The 21,983-nt window shown below is 37.3% G+C and overlaps 2 protein-coding genes and 1 non-coding gene across 3 annotated transcripts; 1 reads left to right on the plus strand and 2 right to left on the minus strand.

The window, feature by feature from the left end:
* Positions 1 to 1,442: 1,442 nt before the first annotated feature.
* Positions 1,443 to 1,524, plus strand: TRNAS-GCU (transfer RNA serine (anticodon GCU)). The gene has a single exon. It is a non-coding gene; the product is annotated as a tRNA-Ser (tRNA).
* Positions 1,525 to 3,813: 2,289 nt separating this feature from the next.
* On the minus strand, positions 3,814 to 5,909 carry LOC149003572 (transcription factor MYB83-like). Its single transcript, XM_089137491.1, has 2 exons — positions 5,527 to 5,909; positions 3,814 to 5,042 (listed from the first exon to the last, which is right to left on the minus strand). The coding sequence occupies exons 1-2, from the start codon at positions 5,811 to 5,813 to the stop codon at positions 4,343 to 4,345; spliced, it is 987 nt and encodes a 328-aa protein (XP_088993617.1). The 5' UTR covers positions 5,814 to 5,909; the 3' UTR covers positions 3,814 to 4,342.
* Positions 5,910 to 12,233: 6,324 nt separating this feature from the next.
* On the minus strand, positions 12,234 to 20,771 carry LOC149003573 (uncharacterized). Its single transcript, XM_089137956.1, has 4 exons — positions 20,692 to 20,771; positions 20,422 to 20,450; positions 20,088 to 20,329; positions 12,234 to 12,761 (listed from the first exon to the last, which is right to left on the minus strand). The coding sequence occupies exons 2-4, from the start codon at positions 20,432 to 20,434 to the stop codon at positions 12,510 to 12,512; spliced, it is 507 nt and encodes a 168-aa protein (XP_088994082.1). The 5' UTR covers positions 20,435 to 20,450; positions 20,692 to 20,771; the 3' UTR covers positions 12,234 to 12,509.
* Between the last annotated feature and the right edge of the window lie 1,212 nt (positions 20,772 to 21,983).

A 21,983-nucleotide genomic window follows, 5' to 3' on the forward strand; every position in this document is an offset into this window, starting at 1 on the left:
AGTATAACTATATTACCGTATAAGTAAAGGGGCAAGACGCGTGGAGAGGATATCCACTTTTCCACTAAGTAGGGTGGGGCCAGGTTCATCGTCAGAAACCACACAAGACGACAAGAGACGTTTCTGCATGCATGCTTGAATGAAAGAGAAATGACGTAGAACAAACGTGTTCATGACGCTATAGTATTTTTAACGGTTCATCCAAATTCCACTGGGCCGGCTCACCCACATTCTTTGAATTCTTTTTAGAATTGCCTTTCAATCTTGACTCCTAACAAGCGTGCATGGCCCATAATACAAAGTAAAGCTTATGGATCAAATATGTCTCCTGGCTCCATTGGATAGCAGATTTTTATTATAACTATGATTTAATCTTTCTTCTTTCTCTCTGGCACGGAAAGCTGTCTTCTTGCTGGGGAGGTTTGATTGGTTTACTTCCACTACTTGGATTACCAAGCCTTTTAATTTGAAAATTTCTCTTCTCTGAAGAATGAAATTTGGTATAGGTTTACCAAAAAAAGGAAAAAACATTCTTACTTTCTGGAAGTTGAAACTATTAACTAGTAGGTAATGGAGGATATGGACTTTGGATCCTTTACCTGTCAAGATAGAGAACTGTACTTCCCTCAAATCTCTTCACCATACATAAGGAGAGGAAGCCACGAGATACCCACAAGGGGGTTTAATATTTGGTTCATTTTGTCAAAATTCAAAGGCGAGTCTCCTCCTCCTAATATGTGGTAGAGAGATGCGAGAAGATCACAAATCTCAACCTTGATGAATAAATGTTATAGAATGATATGAATCTATTGAGGTTATTGGTCACTCTTGAACTTTCAAGAAATGTCTCTTAAATCTACTATATGATAGTCACTCAGCAAACATGCTTCCTTTAATTAAGAAAACTAATCTGTCTATTTTCCACCCCCATTGAACTAAACAAATCATGCTTTTGAGGTTTTATAAAAAAATGAGCAAATTGCATTGCACTCCAAAATGGAGGTCTTAAAGCACTGACACCCCCATTTTATGTTTAAAAAGCACAGAGACCTCAAAATTAGATTTTTATTAGATATATTTGTCAAATTTATCAATGAAAACAGTTAAATTGTTGTTTATTTTCAAAAATAGCCCTATAATAAACAGTGTTTGAAAAGTTTTTAATGACAAATTAGATAAATATATTCAATAAAAATTCAATTTTGGGGTTTCTGTGCTTTTTAAACATAAACTAGGGGTGCCAGTGTAATTTGCTCTAAAAAAATCCACTTATTTCGACCCCTTCCTCCCACTTCAAATTCAACCATGCAAAATAGTTTGGCTGGAACGATTGCAGATTCTAATGTCAATTGAAAAAAAAAATTTTATATGTATTTTTATATAAACGGAAAATATGAAAAATTCTAAAAATATAAAATGATTAGGCAACATATAATATCACGGTCGCTTTGGCCGAGTGGTTAAGGCGTGTGCCTGCTAAGTACATGGGGTTTCCCCGCGAGAGTTCGAATCTCTCAGGCGACGTTTAATTTTTGAATTTTTTTTCTTTTCTTCTCAACATTTCTTATTGATTACTTTTACCAATTTTATTCATTGATTATTCCCTCTCCACGTGCAAAATGACACATCGATACCATGTAATTTACTTTCTTTTCCTCCAAGACTTGTACCTAAAGGCCCATTTAAGCATTATTTAAAGCTGGTAGCTAGCCACCATACTGTATTGTAAACTTCCAATCCATTTTTATTTTATTATTTTTGGTAAACGGCTGAAAACAAAAAAACCCCCCCACACCCCCCCCCCCCCCCCCCCCAAGACTTGACCAGCCCATTTAACATATTAAAGCTGGTAGCTAGCCACCATACTGTTTATAATTTGTAAACTTCCAAATCTGTCACACTTGGTTTGGGTTCATTTTACTCAAGTTAATAGACATCGTGGGTCCGCGTCGGATCGAGATCTTGGCCAAGATCTAAATTTTAATCGAAATGTGCAATCTGACAATCTCAAATCTCGCTGAATGGTGTGATGAACTGAAGCAAAATTCGTTTTGGGTTGGGTACTCCGTTTCCATCAATAATACACCAAGGGTTTCCATCCATGCATTGCCCAACTTTCTTTTCCTCCAAGGCTTGTACCTAAAGGCCCATTTAAGCATTATTTAAAGCTGGTAGCTAGCCACCATACTGTTTATAATTTGTAAACTTCCAAATCTGTCACACTTGGTTTGGGTTCATTTTACTCAAGTTAAAAGACATCGTGGGTCGTCGGATCGAGATCTTGGTCAAGATCGAAATTTTAATCGAAATGTGCAATCTGACAATCTAAAATCTCGCTGAATGGTGTGATGAACTGAAGCAAAAATCGTTTTGGGTTGGGTACTCCGTTTCCATCAATAATACACCAAGGGTTTCCATCCATGCATTGCCCAAATTTGCTGAATTTTCTGTTTTTGGTTAGAATTTTGCTGAATTGACAATGTTCATGATCACAACTTTGAAAGTTGAGAATAGAAGCAGATTATAGTTCCTGTTTCTTAATCTCTCCTTGAATTCATAACAACAAACCAAAACTGATGTACCAACTGATCTAAAAACCTTAAAAGAGAGTCTATGAGAAAAGTGTGAAATGATAATTCCAGTTTAGCAGCAACCCTAAGATAAACACTACTCATGATCTCTACATTTAATCATTCTTAGGTCATTTTTCTAACAATTCTTTTTTAAGTTATTAGAGAGAATGTCCTAACTGCTCCTAATTACTAAAACTTAGCCATTACTCCATGAGAACCACATTTGCTACACTGTTGCAGTATGATCAAATACATTTTACTTATACATTCTTGAATTGCAATCAATTACATTATGTGTGCAAATACATGAAAATGACTGAGTAGGTAATCTAAAAAGATATCTTCAAAGTTTACCTACCACAGCTAGCCCTTGATGTCGTGTTTAATGGGTAATGGTTTTAATGTCACTACGAGGAGTATAAGATGATTACCCCAAGAGCCTTAGTGAGTCAGTATGATTTCATCCTTTGAAATATTGTTTGAGGACTTTACGAAGATGAAGGAACATACAAAAAGAGTTATTTGATATGCAATCACTCAAAAAATCGTTATGACATGTAAGAATCCAAAAGCAAAATGATCTAAGGTAACATTTTCTTCATCTTGTATTCAATATATAATCATCATTTTGCCATCCTGATAACTAACTAACTACTGTGCTTACTTTTGTTTTACTACTTGCAAGTTGATCAACTTTAGAAAACATAAATTTCATAAATTTGATACTTTCACTAGCTATTGAATATAATAATCACCTTGGCTTTATCTTCTTCGACAGATATGAAAGGGTTAATCATTACAATTTGAACCCTCAAATTTAGCCTAACCACCGGAATTATGAGAGGTCCATTCAGAAAAAAACTGAATCTGATAGTGCCTAAGATGGAGATTTAAGTGTTCCATTTGGACCTACTGTTTTAGTGATTAAACCACATTTTGAGAAAGATTGTTTATCTTACCAGCAAAGGGTTGGCTCGCTGGTAATTAATGATGAACACTTCTTAGTGAAGAGGTTAGGATTCAATCTCCCTGATCATATATGTAATGGTTTTCATTCCCGAAATATGTAAAAGTCGTAAGTTTCAAAAAAAAAAAATTCCCTTATGATAAATCAAGGAGCTCTAGCACATCAGAAAAATGGAAGATGGGCTGGTGGGTTGAGTATTGTTTGTGTGTGAATGAGAGAAAGAAAGGGAAGAAGAGAAGAGAAGAGTTTCCATATCTTCATTAACATGTGGTACATTCTACATAGATTGTTCTCTTTGTACTTCTCATAATAACTGAAGTTTATTACCACCCAGTGAATCTTGATGGTTCTCTCTACATTGAACATAAACTGTATATTCACATTTCTCTCCAAAAGTATGATAACTACACAAACCCCTAATGCTCAAGAAAATTATCAAGATGCCCTCACTTACATCACAAAAAAGGGAAATTAAATGAAGAAGGTACATGTACTTACAAGATTTGGCTGTCACCAAAAATAGATTTACCAGGTGACCTTTATTTTCCCCGGCTATCCATATCTTCCAAGGATTATGAACAGGTTTCATGGCTAAAATTACCTACATTATTAAGAGAGATTTAGACAAAACCTATAGGATATAGAACACCAGAAGGGTGATTTGACAATTTGAAACATGGAATCTCCTCTATAAGCTGTCTTATGACATGGGTTTGAGCAATTAAGGGGGGAAGCAAAAGGGGCTTGACAAGTCTTTTTCTTGGAGGAAAAAAGGGGGAAAAAAGGACAGGAGAGTAGCCAATTATTCAACTTGAAAATCAAGATAAGGAAAAGAAAAGACATCTCCCATCAGATCCTCCAAGTTCCATTCTCCCATTCTTAAGTTTTCTCCTTCCCAATAATTCCCATTCTCAACCAAAGTCTCTACTTTGTTATTATTGCTGTTGCTGCTGTTGATGATGTTGTTAATGTCATTTATGTGGCAGTTGTTGATGTTATTGTTAATCTTACTGATGGTGTTGTCAGTTGCAGTATTTTTCTCTTCAATGTTTATGCTCTCCAAGGAAGGAACAAATAAGTCCCCTTCAACCCCAATACTATCACCCCCTAAGAAGCCATGATGATGACCTCCATAGTATCCATCTCCTGTGCCAACCACCTGTGATAATCCTGCAGATACATTGAAATATCCAGGAGCACCTGAGAGATTGTAGCAGTTGTTGAGTGGAGGTAATGGTTCAAACTGGTTTCTCATTGCCATTGCTTGCACGGATGATGAAGAAGATGAATTAGAAGATGAGTCCATGCATAGAGCCATGATATCTTGTTCACTCAAGGATGACATGAGTCCTCCCATCACTTCTCTAGGCTCAGATGATTCACTATTGTTTGGAGATGGGCTAGAAAATGAGTTCTTCAGCCTTTTCTTTATTGTGGAATTCCAAAAATTCTTTATTTCATTGTCTGTCCTTCCCGGCAGCCGCGCTGCAATCTGAGACCACCTGAGTGAATCCAAAGCACTTCAGATCAGAACAGCAAAACCTCAAGAGATCGAGAAGGCTAGTTTAATTCCATGTTTAACAAATATTATTGCATGTGCATGAATGCTTAAGGTCTAAATACCGAATTCTTAAACAAATAAAGTACTGAATTAAGTTTGGATTATCTCCAACTCAAGGAGCAGATACAAACTAAGACTCCCCAGACTACAATTAAGAAAGAATATATATGCACTGAGAAAACAAGATAAATAAAAAAAATCACTCCTAAATCAAGCTATCTCAAGCATATAGTCATCAAATCACCCCCAACTCAAAGAGCAGATACAAACTATTAGGCTCATTCCATCTGTGGGTCTTTAATCTAATCTCTCTATTCTAGATACCAACACGAGAAAACTCATAGTCTCCTTTTGGAGAAACCAAAATCTGAGATCCAAAAACATTACTTGAGTGATGTAGCAGAGAACGAGAGAGGAAGACTCACCTGTTGCCGAGAATGGAATGCAAATGGATAATGAGTTCTTCTTCTTGAGGTGAGAAGGCTCCGCGCTTAAGGTCAGGGCGCAGGTAGTTAATCCAACGAAGACGGCAGCTCTTGCCGCATCTCTGTAGACCGGCATTCCGGGCAACATCGCTCCAGCAACCTTGCCCATTGTGTAACATGTAGGTCATGAGCTTTTCATCTTCTTCTGGTGACCATAAGCCCTTCCTGAGCTTGTTAGTGCCATTGTTTGTGTTGTTCTTCCCAGGGAGATCAGGCTTCCTCATCATGGGCTAAATTTTGATCTGATCCCCTTGAGCTGGAGTTTTTGTTATCCCAACTGGTATTGATGTTGGCAACAAAAGACTTTATAGGTGAAAGATAGAGATGGAGATAAGAAGAGAGAGACAAGTTCCCTCAAATAAAGGGTTATTTAGATACACATTCATTCATACATACAAAATTAATACATATGTAAAGAGATCAAGAGAGAAAAAGAAAGCTTCATGGAGTGGAAATGATGATAATGATGACTGTGATGGTTATGGCTTTGCTTAGAATATGGAGAAGAGAGAGAGAGAGAGAGGTTGTTGGTTGATGGGTCGAGTGGAAAACGGTTTGGAGGGGGACCTCTGAAAGTGAGAGAGATGGGTGGTCTTCTTGTCTTTGACTCCATATCTTGTCTTTTTCTATACCTTCACTCACAAGGTAATCATCATATTTGTGCATAGGAGCTATAGAGAGAGAGAGAGAGAGAGAGAGCTAGTGAAATTGTTTTATAACCAAGAAAGGTACTTGCTTCAGTTTCACATAATATATAATCTCTCTCTCGCAGACAAAATTAATTTGTCTCTAATCCTTCAAATACAAGTGTGGATATACACCTAAGAGAGAGAGAACATACAATTGTACTTTTCCTTCTTAATAAAGTCTTCAATATGTGTCCTCCATGTACTTGATCAGCAGCTAATTCCAGCATTAAATCCACATTTAAAATCCTAGACATCTCAGAAAAGCGAGAAAGAAAGTAGCTCTCTTCTATTCCAAAAGAAAACCTCCATACATGAAATATTTCTGTACCCTTCATTCATATTATTTTAGGTATAATCTCACATAAAGGAGAGAGAGCAATATTTGGTTTTACCGAATTTTAATAACCTGTTTTTCACTAACATGTATATCAATTCTTAAAGAAATCTATCTGGTTGTATATTGATCTCATCAGGAGTCCAGAATATATGTATATGAGATGAGAATGACATAGGATCTTATGTTATTATCTTACATGCAACATGTTGAAATCATGTGTTCTTTTGCTGAACTTCTCAATTTTATGTCATTTCAAGAATTTCTGATAAACGAAGGAATAGAACACATATAACATATGGTAGTTGATATTAAAGTTGGGGGTATTTTAATCTATATTCAGCAAAGGCGGCTCAATATAACATAATATAGGTAGATTGACTTGTGTCTAAAGCATGTAACAACACCCTATACTTGACTTAATATTCTAGATGAAAATTTGCTTTGTAGTTTCACATTGAAAAATGTGAACCATGAGAAACACACACAAACAAGTTAGAACCAATTCAAAGAAACTAATACCCCGAAGAGAACAAGCAAGTTAGAACCAATTCAAAGAAAATAATACCCAGAAGGGAAAGAGAAGAAATTAGTTTCATGCTATTGAGTGTTGATCTAAGAAGGCCAACTACATTGATTACTTCAAAGTAAGACTACAATAATTTCCACCAGAAAAATTAATTTAGGTACATTGATTATAAAAGAACAGCTAGATGCCCATAATACCAGTCTAAAATTAATAAATGGATCAAGGGGGAAAGAATTTTTGTAAATTTAATGCTTTTTTATGGCCTTCTTGGATGATTATTTCTAATTTCTTGATTCCAGCCATTTTTGGGGTGTCACTTTGAGAGGGCTAATCTGTGATTTGCCCCTTATTATTGGTTTTAATCTAGACCATGGATCCGGAAAAATTGGTTCTGATTTCGAAAAAATAAAGGAAAAATTGGGCAGAAAAAAATTAAAAAAAAACAAAAAAAAAAAAAGAAAAAAAATTTCCCCCACCTTGTTTATAGATCTTTAAGTAACTTGAACATGGTATGAAATCCACCAAATCCATACTGGCTCGTTCCATATTTATTTTTTTTTCCCAACTTGAACCAGAGTATTTAGGTTTTTGGACTGGTTCATTTTATTATGTATCGTGTTTTGGGGGGTTTAGTATCGCAGGTCTGTGATTAGGGTTCTGGGTTCTCTCCTTCTCTTCTAGTTATGCTTGATTTTATGCTGTTCTTGGCTTGTTGCAATCAATTCTCGGTGGTTTATTTTGAGATCTCAGTAATGAGGTCTGTGTTCCATCGTCGCTTTAAATAGGTATATTGTATTGTTTTGGTTATTTAGCATTGAGCTTCATCTGAACTCCAAAGACGTAGGTCCAATTTTGGCCAAACTCCGTCATCAAATCCTTGTGTTTTTCCGTTTGGCTGTGTATTTCATTTTTTTTTACTACTGGATTAGTTTGCCTTGACATAATACATACCATATCTTCAGCAAATTCCCATGCTAATTTCTATTTCCAATCCATGGCCAAACATTCCTGCAAATTAAAGTTCAGATGCAAACAGTAATATAGGGAAGAGAAGGTGGGGAAGGAAAAGAGGGGAGAGAGGGTTTGCAGGTCTTGTGTTCTTCCATGTGATCATTCTCATGTTTAACTCCAGACAAGTACCTACATCCACTTTGCAATCAAATTAATAATTGTGTTTCACTATCCTCACCATTCAAATTATCAAACACACGTAAACATGTCATCACACATACCAATCAAGGTGGTTCTTTAATTGAATTCTAGAAAGCCAAAAGATCCCATAGACTGAATGATCTTAACTAACTGAAGCACTTAGCTATTTTAGACATGAGAAGTGAAGAAATTTATTATTTTTCAAAGGAAAAGCAATTACTACACACACAAAAAATGGTGGTACCAATGCTACAACTTTTTGAAAATTGGTCCAAAGATAATAACATATCTGGGCCCCTTCTCTTACCTTCCATTCATTGCTTCCTTTCGCAGTTACTTCTTTGTCTTTCCCTACCCCTTTTCTCCTATGTGAGTGGAAAAAAAGTAGGGAAAGGAAGGTCTGGAAAAGAAAAATGAATAAACTAATAACTATTGAGGCAATCATATGATAGTCCTCCTTCGGTATACCCAAATCATCAATCAAAAGTTCATTCTTGATTTTCTGAACCATTCTCCTCTGTGATACCCAGATCAATATCATCCAATCAAATCTTTCTCGGGTAGATATTTCAGAATATGATATGTTTGAGGAGTCCAGATCTTCTACCTTGGCTCTGTTAAGAGTTTGGATATTATGTTCTCTTTATATTTTTCCACCACATAATAGAGTAGGTCTACGTGGGACTTATTGGGGTCATAATTCTGAATTATTTTATATACATTCAGATGTGAGTCCTACTTGCATAATATGGTGAAAAAGCATGAGAAGAACACAGACCTTTACTCTGGTGGATAGATCAGATCCAGACTCTGGGTTAGATGGTTAAAGTTGTGCCAAACGAGAATCCTTATAATATATGGTGAAAAGGGAAAAAGGTGGAGTTAGAGAAAACTTAAGCTACCCCAAAGTCTCCATATGCATGCTTTGGTTTTACTTTGTCTAGCCAAGCTTTTCTAGCAGCGTCACGTCCATTAGGGGCAAGCTATTCAAGCCTGTAGCCGACCAGCTATGTTGGTTAGTGTCTTAGGATTGGAGCTCTTACCGACAAAGATGCATGGAAGGGAAACTTGAAGAGGGAAAAGAGAGAAACTTGTTGCAGGTTGATCAGTTCTGGAATGAGACCACGTACACAAAAACAGCTTCATCTATGATATCAAAAGCAAGCTTTTAACCGAGTTCAAGAACAAGCAGTCAATTTGAGAATGCTTAAACCAACCTGGCATGATCTAAAGAGTTTATTAGAATATATTTGCTTCCATTGCAAACCAAGAGAACGGATTGAAAAGGAGAATTAAGCTTGCTGTTGCAGGTTGATAAAGCCTAGATTGAGACCACGTAAGAACATCTGCGTCTACTAACGTTCTAGGATCTTTGTCCACTTGTCAAAAGATACATATAACCCAAGTTCTAATATCTTAATTACTTCCATTGCAAACCAAGTGAACAGAAATAAAAAAAACAAAAACAAAACAAAACTGATAAAATAAGAAGGGGGCTTGAAGATAAGTCATCTAGTAAGTTTTGGAAATCATATTTGACTTTTAAAATTTAGAACAGGAGTAAGAAGGAAAATAGGCGAATCTGGATCTGTCAAGGTGATGCCTATTTTGATTCTTTTTGGCATGAAATATTATTGGTTTCTGTGGGGCTCCATTTTTTAGGGCAAATGTAGCAATCATGAAAGAAATTTTCATAAATGGCCATAACCTTATCAGCCCCACATTAATTTGTAGCGTTGCAGGAAAGGTGGATTGGATATATATGGTACTAATTAACCCTAGGTTTCCTTTTCAACAAAGTGGCCACACTCAAGCTTGCTCATATCATTTTTTCAGTGTTGGTGATCCAAGCTTTTTCTCTTATATCTTCAGCCCCTTCTCTTGTGTAGTGTTTTTCTATATATTTGTAGCAGTCAAGCAGTGTTTTTTTTTTCTTCCCTATATTGCAACTGGGATAATGGTGAGAAGAAACAACTATTCCCCCCAGCCTATGCATGTACATGGTTTTTGTGTATAGTGTGTTGAAATGGACAAAATGGATATTGTCAATACAAAAATCTAATACATTATGTCGAATCAATATTGAGAGAATCAGAACAACAATGTTGGTTGCTCCTTTGTCCATGGATGTCGCACCAGAGCTTCTTGACCAAACTCCATAACAGCTGCTGAGAGCCTGAGAGGATGGTTTTTTGTCTCTCACACACTCTCACTCACTCCCTCTCTTCTCTCTTTTTATTGAGATGGCAAGGAGCTTCTGTCTTTCTCTTCCTTCTATTCCCCCTATTGTCTCTTGTCTATCTTCCTTCCTTCGATCTCTCTCGTTCTCTCTCACTCTCTTTTCCTTCTCTTTCTAATCGGTCGTGTGCGTTAAATGCTCTACCAATGATGGTTTGATGATTAATCTATGGAAAATCACATATAGACCCTTTGCATTTACAATCAATTACATGTATTACCCCTAAAAATAAATCAATTACAAATACCCATTTAGTTGAATGATAACAATAACAATAAGGGGGTATTTGTAATTGTTTTTCTTTTTTAAAGATAGTAGACGTAACTGATTACAAATTCAAGATATCTATACGTAATTTGCCCTAAATCTATTCATCATACAAAGAAAATTATGCAACTAGAACATTCCCAAAAAGCAAACCCACAAGTTCTAAGATGTTTCATAATGTAAGTTAATTCAAGCAAAACCATTCAATGTCATTTGCCAAATGATATTGTTTCAAAATCACCGTGGCCACCACCATCTTGGTTTAGTTCAGTAATATCAAAATTAGGGTCCTCTTTCCCCAAAACAAACACACTAATATGGTATGCTACGTTTACCCCAACCAATTATCAAGAACGGTGTTACAAAAATTTTAAATTGAAAATTCTCCAAATCTCTCAACAATCTCATATGCGAACATAAGATACATATATAGACTCCAGTGGATAAACGGATCGATCCATCAAGTGGAGTCTACCAAGCAACAGGAGCTAAGGCCCGGCACTCCCCTCCACCAACCGAGATCAATGATGGGCTCCTATAGTCCCAAGCCCCTACTTTGATCACAAATCTCCAAAGATCGCTCATTCGATCAGTACATGTCTATCTTCGATAGTCAATTACAAGAGTTTGGGTCACAACATAACAATAATCAAATGTGACCATCTCCATCCAGCCCACAGGTACTATATGTTATAAGTCATGTTTCAATATAAGGGTTCCTATTCATTTCTTCTGTTATTGTGTCTTCTCAATTGATACTGTATAATCTTTAACAAGTGATAAGGTTCTAAATACTGCTTCGAACTTCACAAAACAAGGCATGCATAACTAAAAGTTTTAACATCAAACAGAGGAATCTTCTTGATGAAATCCCTGAAACAGTACGTATGTGTGCAGTTTGGGCCATAATTGATTAAAATTAGAATTCTTTGTCAACTGGCCTGGGCCTGCAGGCTTCCCTATGTTGCCCAGAATCAGCATAATTTTGATTTAATCTTTAAATCGTCTTTCTCACATCAACAGAAGAAATGGTCCATCAAGCATCAGCAATCATACATTTTCACAGATGTATGGCAATTCCTTTTTGACTAAACAAAAGACCAAACTGATGTACCTGATGAGGGTGAAAATAAGATGCATATCACAGTTCGATGATGAGACGCTAATGGGCAAAAAGTTTAGTAAGTCACAGAAACTGAAAATCAGCCAGTAGAGAAAACTAATACATATCACTAATCAGACATCTGTTTAACACAAGGCCCATGCCTAAGGGAGTAGGGATGGAATAAAGTAACTTGATTCATATCCACCATATCTGATGGACATAACTTTGATTTCTAAAGTAGGGATCTGTCCACCAACAGGATATCACAGACACTATCGACTGTAAAACAGAATAACAGTACATGTTCAAATGTCCTGAATGGGCAAGAACCAATATGGGAATACAAAACTTCTACATGTTTTCAAGAATTGTCATGAAGAATGATTCAATATAGCACCTTGAAAAGGACAACATTAGTCATGCAAAAGAATACGATTAATATATGACAAACACCAAGTATAGAGTCTAATACATGAATTTCTCTCAATAAGGGGAAACAATAGTCTGCACCAGACATTCATCCAGAAAACAAAAATTAGTGGGAGATCTTCATCTCTCAAGAGTCAAACATATAGATATTGCCTAAATTGAGGTCAAAACTAGTACACCTACGTCCTAAGAGAATCTTCCAACTGAGTAGCAATAACTTTCAACTCAGTAAAACCCGCCTCCATGGTATAGAGAGCATCATCTACAACCCGGCTGGCGTTGGAGTAAGATTTGCACATATCCTTGACATGCCTTGTGAGTGGTAACTCTGGTAGAATGCACTTGATCGTTCTACGGTATTTTCTTATTTCTTTCCGGAGGCTTCTTCCTAGCGATCTCTCTCTGATTTTCGTCCTAGAACTAGTATCAAGCTGCAAAATCATTAAGCATACAGTCAAATACAAAACTAAAACCATTTACAAGAAAAGCAAGTAAACTAACAAGAACAAAAAAAACAGACAGACAAAGGCAGCGTCTTGAATAGTTTTTATTTTTGATTTTTACCCAAATAAATATAAATAGCAGTGTTTGGTACAATTTATACAGCCTATTTCTATTTAAAATAGGTTGAAAAAATCCAAAAGCCAAAACCAAGTGACGACCTGTTTTTTATTATTATTATTTTTTTTAATAAAAACCAATTTCATTTGTTTTTACAGTAGTTTTTAAGAGACGTGCATACATGTGGGGCTAAAATAGTAAATTACATTCTTTTTATAAACTCTCTTTCTTTCTCTCTTTATTTCTCCATAAAACCATGAGGGTTTGTATTCTCCCAAAAGCGTTGCCCTCTCTTGCTTGGATCCTCCTCCTCCTGTTCCACTCCTCAAGATGTTGTGAACCACATTGAACCAGAGAAGGAAACACCTGAACAAGACAAGGGTAACAAGGGTATTGCTGAAGCTGAACATTCTAGAAGACCTCAGCATGTGAGCAAGACTCCAGCATACTCGAAGGATTATTCCATTTAGAGAGCAGGTAATACAGATGTCATTGTAGGGTTAGAATCAATGATTGAGACAACAGAAAGGGGGATAACCGAATCTAGGAAGCATGTATAAATCACTTTTTTGGTGTGAACCCTAGGAATGAAGAACATTAAGTCCTCTCCTACTCTAAAGGCTCTCTGTTTATCTTAAAACTCCTCTGCTTCTCTCTCAATTTCTGTAAAATTTCCAATCCCCTTGCTGAATCACAACAGGTTTGTATTCTCCCAAAAGCATTGCTCCTCTCTTGCTTGGATCCTCCTCCTGTTCCACTCCTCAAGATGTTGTTCCTCATCTCTTGCATTCTTGTTCCAGATATTGTTCTTCATTTCAGGTGCATAAACAGTATAGGTTTGATTTTGTTTCCCTTCTTCGTTTATCAATCTCTATGGATGAGACTCCATGATTTTGTTGGTTAATTTACAATATGGACACAGATCTTTGTGGATTTTCTTGTTCCTCACCTTCAATCCTTCTTCTTGGTCAATGTCAAAACATAACCTTTGTATGGATAAGGATACAAATTTAAATAATAATAAAAAAGGAGGAGGAGATAATAGATGTTTACGATCTGTTAGCTTGGTTTGTTTACAATCTCAAGTCCCACACAAAAAGTGTAATTATGGATGGTGACGCGATTTTGAAGGGTGGCCCTAAAGACTGGATTTCATGGAGTAGAAACACATTTTATAAACCAACAGGGGTTGGTGTTTAAAATCCAAGTGGAGTTATTTATTAAGCAGTTTGGTTGTGGAATGAAATCTGAATTCATTCTAAAAATTTTATCGACAGTGTGAGACATTGTAGCTTTCTCGGTTCCCCCTTACCCATAAATCTATAGATTCACCGTTTCTCAATACTTGTGGTCATGCAGAGAAAAACCACGGTATAATTCCCCCCCCCGCTGGGAGACTCACCCACCACAACCAGATGTGTGAGATTGTGCAAGCAGAGATACAAATGTTGGACCAGAAATTGAATGAGATGATGAAGAAGAATGAAGTAGAAAGTGCTGCTCTACAAGAACTGGAGAAGGTGCTAATGAAGCGTAGGAGGAGAGCTGAGAAGTGTAGGCGGCTCGCAGAAGCGCAATCCTACAGAGCTACAATAGAGAAGATGATTTGGATGCTACGCACCAGAAAGGTAGATTGTCGCAAATAATATGAGTGACAATCCATATTCTCACCTATGTTAAATAATTTATGGCCCTTTTTGCATTTTGCTGTTTGTTTATACGGAACAGATTAGATAGAACCAAGCTGCAACTAGGTCAAAACCCAACACCTCAGCCCATTCATACTCTTGGTCAAAACCCAACAGTTCGACCTCTATCCATAACACCCAAACGCACACTCCCAAACAACCTGCCTGCAACCCAGCACCCATCAGCTTTATTGCCCGAACCACTAAACCTAACCCAAGAATCTTCACAGCAACCAAAGCTGCACATCCTCACCTTCAAGAATACTGCTTCGATCAAGAAGCAACCTAAAGCAAAAAAGGCAAGGAAATCAAACGCAGAGGAGGATAATCTTTCCACTATGCTGATTGCAATAAGACAACCATAATTTTTTTAGCGGTTGGCCCAATGGTGGAGGAAGGAGAATTTTACCACCAGCTGCACTGAAAGTAATGAGTTGGAATGTTCAAGGGATAGGAAGACCTTGTACATCAAGGACACTGACCAGACATTATCCTTCTTATGGAGACTTGAAATAAAGAGACAGTAATGGAGAAAATGAAGAAAAGACTTAAGATGGAGTACTCCTTCCATGTAGCACCAAAAGGCTTGAGTGGTGGATTATCACTGTTTTGGAAGCAGCATATTAAATTAAAAATTCTGAAACCCGACAGAGAAGTGATTGATACAGAGGATAGTGTAAGCAAAGAAAACCTAAATTTCATTAAATTTGTTTGTGGTGATCCAGTATGGAAGAATAGAATGGAAGTATGGGAAAAATTATGTGGAATTGGGAATGCAAGAAATGAACCATGGTTGTGTTTAGGTGACTTCAATTCTTACTTTTCTTGGAAAGAAAAAAGAGGTGACACCTTATCTCAAGCACATGATTGCCAATGTTGTAAAGATATGATTAACACCTGCAACTTCCTGGATATGGGTTCCAAGGGACCACCAACATATACATGGTCAAACAGATGCAAAAGCAGGCAATCCTCAATGGAGATGTGAACATGGTGATGCTGCAGTTTTTGTAAAATCAGCTAGTGGATCAGACCATCATCCAATAATTATGGACTCTAACGGAGAAAAGTGCAGGCCTCGGTGGCCTTTCAGGTTTGAGAGTGCCTGGTTTATGCATTCCGAATGTAATATGGTGGCTTCGCAAGCATGGAATGAGGAAGTTCAAGGCAAACCCCCCCCCAAAAAAAAAAAAAAGAAGTCAAATTATTGAACAGGCTGGAGAACTACAAAAATACTTTTCAAAAATGAAACAAAGAAACCTTTTGAGGGTGGGTGCATGTGGAAATAGAGAGGCTACAGAAAAAAATTAGAGAATTTGCAAAGCAAGTAAGGAGCAAAATATTCTGAATGGAAAATTCAGGCTGTAATAGTGAATTAGATGAACAGCTAGCCAGAGAAGAGGAGATTTGGCTTCAAAAATCAAGGACAAGTTGGTTGCAAGGGGGAGATCTCAACACATCAAATTTTTTTTCATGCAACAACCCCACAACAATGACATTTTAATGGGATTCTAAGATTGAAGAATTCAGCAAGGGGATGGATTACAAGTCAAGAAGAAATCACAGATTAACTTATGGATCACTTTACGAAAGCCTTTACTGTTGAACCAGTTGATATGGAAATTCTTCAAAACCTACTGCACATAGTTGAGCCCATGATAAATCAAGAGATGATTACCATGCTGGAGAGTGTGCCATCAGTTGAAGAAGTGAAAAGTGCCTTATTTGCAATGCACTCCTTTAAGGCACCTGGCCTAGATGAAATGCCTCCACTCTTTTACCAAAAGATGTGGGACTCCATCCATCCTGATTTACTAACTTTTGTATTTGATTTCTTTCTTACATGTCATATGAATGCAGACATCAATCTTCTTATTTGTGTTTAATTCCAAAAGTAAATAACCCATAAACACCAGAGAATTTTCGGCTAATTAGTTTGGGGGGAGTTGCCTCTAAATTAATTTAAAAAATACTAGCAACAATGCTGCACGGTTTACTAAAGGACATCATTGCTTCATACCAATCTGCCTTCGTACTATCAAGGCTTATTTCAAACAACATTTTCATGGCCCATCAATTATTTCATTAGATAAGGAAGAGGAAGAAAGGCAAGAGGAAACATATAGCCCTCAAATTAGACATGAAGAAGATGTATGACAGGCTTGATGGGAATATATTGAGGCTATGCTGTTGAAGTTGGGTTTAGGGGAAAGTGGACAGCCATGGTGATGAGTATAACTAAATTAGCTCCTACCAACTTCCAACGAATGATAATATCAACAATCAGATAGTCCCCTCGAGAGAAATCAGACAAGGAGACTTGCTATCACCAACTTTATTTATTCTACGCTCCCAGGGATTAAGCTCGGTTATCAAGCAAGCCGAATCCACCTCTTTAGTAAAAGGTATCAGTGTCAAACATAGAGCTCCTCTCCCATTTCTCAATTACTATTTGTGAATGATTGCATACTATTTTCATAAGTTAGATTGGACCCTTATGCAACTTGAAAGCCTGTCTTGACCTCTATTGCAAAGCCAATGGCCGAGTAATAAAACTCCATAAGTCCAGGTTGGTGTTGAGCCCAATACAACCTAAAATTCATGAGATATTTCTCTAGGGTCCTTAAAGCCTCCTATGAAAAACAACCTACCAAAAACCTTGGCCTTCCACCTAAAATAGGAGCCTAATAATCAAAGGTATTTATGATCAAGTTACCTTGAAGCTTGAAGGTTGGAAATAAAACTCCTACCCATATAGGCAAGGAAATCCTTTTAAAGTCAGTAGCCTTTGCCCTCCCTCACTAGGTGAGTTTACGTTTCAAACTCCCTAAATCTATTCATAGGGAGATCAAAAAGAAATCAGCCAATTTCTATTAGGGAGCTATGGAAGGAAAAAGTAAAATACAATGGGTTGCATGGGAAAGATTATGTCAACCTAAAGTTCTTGGTGGTTTGGGCTTCAAAGATACAAATATACAAACTATTTCCTTACTTGCAAAAGTTGCTTTTAGACTTTGGGCCCAACCGAATTCACTATGGGCTTCCTTCATAAAAGTTATACGTTTTCCACATCGTGATTTTTTGGAAGCAAGAAAAGTCAACCACCATCATTGGCTTGGGCCAACATACTACGAAAGGCCATAATCGAACACATGGTATGGAAAATAGGGCAGGGTACAAAGGTGAGGATTTAGGGTGATAAGTGGCTACCACTCCTACTAAACTGCACCCTCATACACCCGAAACCATTCAGTTGGGATTGTATTGGGTTGCGAGCACTTAATTGACCAAGATAGCAGAACATGGAAGAGATATATCTTACACCAATATTTTCATGAAGAGGATAAGAGAGAAATACTAAAGACCGAACTTAGCTTGTTCCTAGAACAAGATGAGCTTTATTAGGCGGGGAGCAAAGATGGCAAGCTCACAATGACGTCAGTATACCATACCATCACTAGTAAAAAGGAGAACATTCAAGAGGACCAAACCACACCATCTCATACACCTCTTTTGAAATTGTTGACACCAAAGGATTGGAAATTTATTTGGTGGGCCAAGACACTACCCAAAGTCAAGCAAATTGTTTGGAGGGCTGTCGCAAGAGGTTTAGCATCAGGAGCAGCTCTTCAAAGAAGAAACATACCCATTGATCTATCATCAAATGAATCCGCACCACATATTTTGTTTGAGTGTTCATTTGCAAAAGCATATTGTTGCAAGCCCAATGCGCTATAGAACTCCTTCTCATGATCAATTTGAGTTGCATCAGTGGATTCAACAATTACAAAGGATCAATGTGAGCTCAAGCACCAAGATAAAAGAGCCTAAGGTCTATTTTTTATACTTGCTGGTATATTTGGGTTGCAAGAAATGACCATGTGTTCAATAGGAAGAAGTGGACTCCAATTGAGGTGGGCCACACAGCAACTAAAGCATGGACAAAATTTGTATTAGCAAAGCCCATCCTCCATGAGGCCCATATAGTTCAGCTTACCAATCCTCTTTACAACCTGCGTCATCTCAGGAGGAAGATAAGCATACATGGACCCCTCCTCCACAAGGCCGAGTAAAGATTAACACACATGCCGCACTAAGAACCAATGGGGACTTGGGTGGTTCGGAAGTTGTAATAAAAAAGCATAGAGGTGAGCCCATATTGGCCGTATCTTAACCAGCCCTCTTCCTAGACCCATTTATGGAAGAAGCCTTAGCACTGACAATAGGCTTATTGCATGCATTGGGTGAAGTATTGGTCGAATCTGATTGTTTAGAGTTGAAGTGCTTAAACAACCCCTCCGCAAAACCAGCTCCGGTGCATTCAGCTTCAATAGTGGAGGACATAAGGCACTTGAAGATTTTTTTCCATTTCTCGTAGTATTGATCATGTCACTAGGAAGTCTAATATTGTAGCAGACTTTCTAGCCCGGAAAACCAGCCTATTTCGGACTACTCTGTACGGCTTATCTCGTCTCCTTGTTGTAAGTTTTATGCTCTCTTGCTCTCTCGGCTCGTTCAGCTAAATAGAAAGGACTTTTCTACCAAAGAAAAAAAAACTTGGTCATCGTTTGTTTACTAAATCTAAAGTGGGGTGGGAAAAAGTCAACTTTTTCATAAAATCTCAAAGTATGGCTTGTTCGGTTCAACGGGATGGAGAAGTTGGTAGAGAAGCTTTCCTAATTTAAGGAAACTTATTTGCTAATATGACATGCTAATTTTCCCACCTCATCCATTTTCAAAGTCTCACATATTTAGTGGGACTTTGTGAAAAAGTGAGAAAAGCAACAAAAGTGGTACCGACATTTAAAACTTTTTCACAAAATCCTTTCATTTCCTTTCTTATCCCCACTACTTATGGGTACCACATGTTTATTTTTCTCATTCCTTTTGTCCCACCTCAATTCTACAAACAAACGGTGCCTTAGAAGAGGATGTCTTGTAGCTTTCTCCATCATGGCTGGAGGTAAAAGTGGACGGATTGGTCCATTTGTCTGGACCGTGGTGGTCGGTCCTAGGTTCGTTTACTTTAACTGGACCAAAGCTATTGTGCTGGGCTGGGCTGGGCTGGGCTTTGGATTAGTGGATTGGGTTGGGGCCAATTTAATTCCTTAGAACTTTTAAGGCCCAGTTTTTAATTCGACGTCCATCATTTTTTTTAGGCCTATGCACGGTAGCCCATCGTCCCCAACCCCAAATACTAAACCGCCTTCTTCTCTAGCTCCGGCAGCCGCCACGAGCGTCTCAGAACCCCTGCCTTCTACTTTGGTGCCGATCTGCATCTACTGGCTTTCTTGGGGTCTCCTCGGAGAGTGCTTTCTATGGCCAGATCCTTCAAGTATTTCAGTAGCTTCAAGTCCTCATCTAAGCAAGTTCAACCCTATTTTCTTCTAAACTTTCAAAGCCCTAAACAACTTGAAATTACAGCAAAGATTCTGACACAATTTTTAAACTACAAAAGTAGATTCAAAGTATTTTTAAACTACAAAAGTAGATTCAAAGTATGCTTACGCTGCCATGAGGAGAAGTGCTGACAATAGATTCAAACTTTCCTTCGACATTCTGGGTGGCTTGGTTTTCCAAATTAACAATGTCCGTCTCCAGATTCGTTACCGCAGTATTAATATACATCAAGGTCTCACCGCAATTTGCCAACAGATCAGTTGCTCCCTGTAGATTGTTAAGCTCCTGATTCCGTAGCGTTTCAAATCTTCTAAATAAATCGTCCAACTGTGGTGCTCTATTCTTGAGCTCTAAAACAAAATCAATAATTATAAGCCTTCCAGAAATATCTTTAATAAAAACAACAACAAAAATTTATCTGAAAATATTTATAAAACCCTACCTGACATCTCCATTTTGTAAGTGATGAATCTTAAGCATTGAGGGTTTGAGAGTGAACCACCACGAGTAGCAAATGTACAAGAGATACGCAGAGCAAAAGAAAATCATAAGAAACACTCTTCAAAGAATTACATCAATTTCGTCATCTTCAGAGTAATTTGAAACCGATAATGCATAGAAGATTTCAAAACCCTTAACTAAACTATGCATGAACTAGAAAATCAATAAAGAGGAAAATAGCTGAACTCTAGAAAATAACATAAAAGCTTACTTGCAACTGAGAAGTCGAAAAGTTTCAGTCGCGAGAAAGGGAAGATTTTTGTACGCGCCTGGGAGATGACAAGTGTCAATATTTTCTTCAACGGCGGGAAATAAATATAGTTTGATTTATGTTAAAAAAACCTTTTCTTAATGGGATAATTACTATTGCCCCCTTGTACTTTAATTTTATTGCCAATGGAAAGATAGTGCAGTGGTTGAGTCACCTCTCAGTGGAGAGATTGTGGGTTCAATCCTTACCGGCGGCATATGTAATTATTCCAACCCCAATTTCCCTATATATAAAAAGCGCCTTTGTTACAAAAAAAAAACTTTTCTTATTTACAAAGACTCATCCCTGACATCAATCAAATTTACTTAAACAGGCCCAGATAAATGAAATAACCAACGGAGCTCACAACTAAATTTCGTGACTGTAAACCCTAACCAAAAATACGCCCTAGACTTTGTTTCAGACTTAATGGTGCAAAACTGTCCTATAGACCAAATCGGCCGTAATGCCATTTTATTATTTTTTTTATGTTAAATGTCATTTTTATTTTTTAAATTTTTTTTTTCATAAAAAATGTATAATAAAATTAAGGGTAATTTTCATCTGGACCCCTTGAGGTTTGGTCCAAGTTATTTTTAGTCCAAATAAATAGACACTTTGCATCTGCCTTCCGTGAGGTATCCAATAAGATCAATTAAGGAGAAATTGTAATTCTTATGATCAAAATACCCTCACATCTATTCTAACCGTGAAATTTAAAAAATAGTGGTATTTACTCCATTATACACGAAACCTCAAATTCCATGAATTGGTTTTCTATTAAATCAATCTGCCCCACATACTCCATAACCCTCTACAACCCCATAAGGAAAAATAAGAAGATGAAAGATGAAGAATCTGTGACTTTACAGGAAAAAAAATTAATAATAATTACATTGAATTGAAACCTACAAAGGAGAAAAGGAAGACGATGATGATAAAGAGACGTGGTGGTTGAAATGGGTAAGGGAAAGCTTTGCTTTGTTTTTCTTGCAGTTTGTTTTATGGGTTTGGTTATATTTGAATCCTCCATTTTTTTTTCTCTCTCTCAAGTTTCCTGCAATCGAGGAGGTGATAATGATAATGCAACGAAAACATTGAAGACGCCATTGGCCAGAGCAAAGCCACCGGAATATTCCTCTTGTTCCCAACTGCAATTGCCCATGCCAAGAAAGTGCCAACTATAATACAAGTCACAGGTGAGTCGAGTCAATCAAGAAGCTGATCAAATGGAGCTTCCATCTTCGTCGAAA

This window comes from Hakea prostrata, chromosome 10 (genome assembly GCF_041222555.1).
Source record: "Hakea prostrata isolate BN-2017 chromosome 10, UWA_Hpros_2, whole genome shotgun sequence".
Lineage (NCBI taxonomy): Eukaryota > Viridiplantae > Streptophyta > Magnoliopsida > Proteales > Proteaceae > Hakea > Hakea prostrata.

What these genes read in the sequence shown, in the direction of transcription:
- LOC149003572 (XM_089137491.1), bottom strand. Translation starts at nt 5,813, where the DNA reads ATGATGAGGAAGCCTGATCTCCCTGGGAAGAACAACACAAACAATGGC. An exon ending in CATTCCATTCTCGGCAACAG is followed by an intron (nt 5,043 to 5,526) that starts GTGAGTCTTCCT and finishes GGATTCACTCAG; the next exon opens with GTGGTCTCAGATTGCAGCGC.
- LOC149003573 (XM_089137956.1), bottom strand. An exon ending in GCACTTCTCCTCATGGCAGC is followed by an intron (nt 12,762 to 20,087) that starts GTAAGCATACTT and finishes ATGATTTTGCAG; the next exon opens with CTTGATACTAGTTCTAGGAC.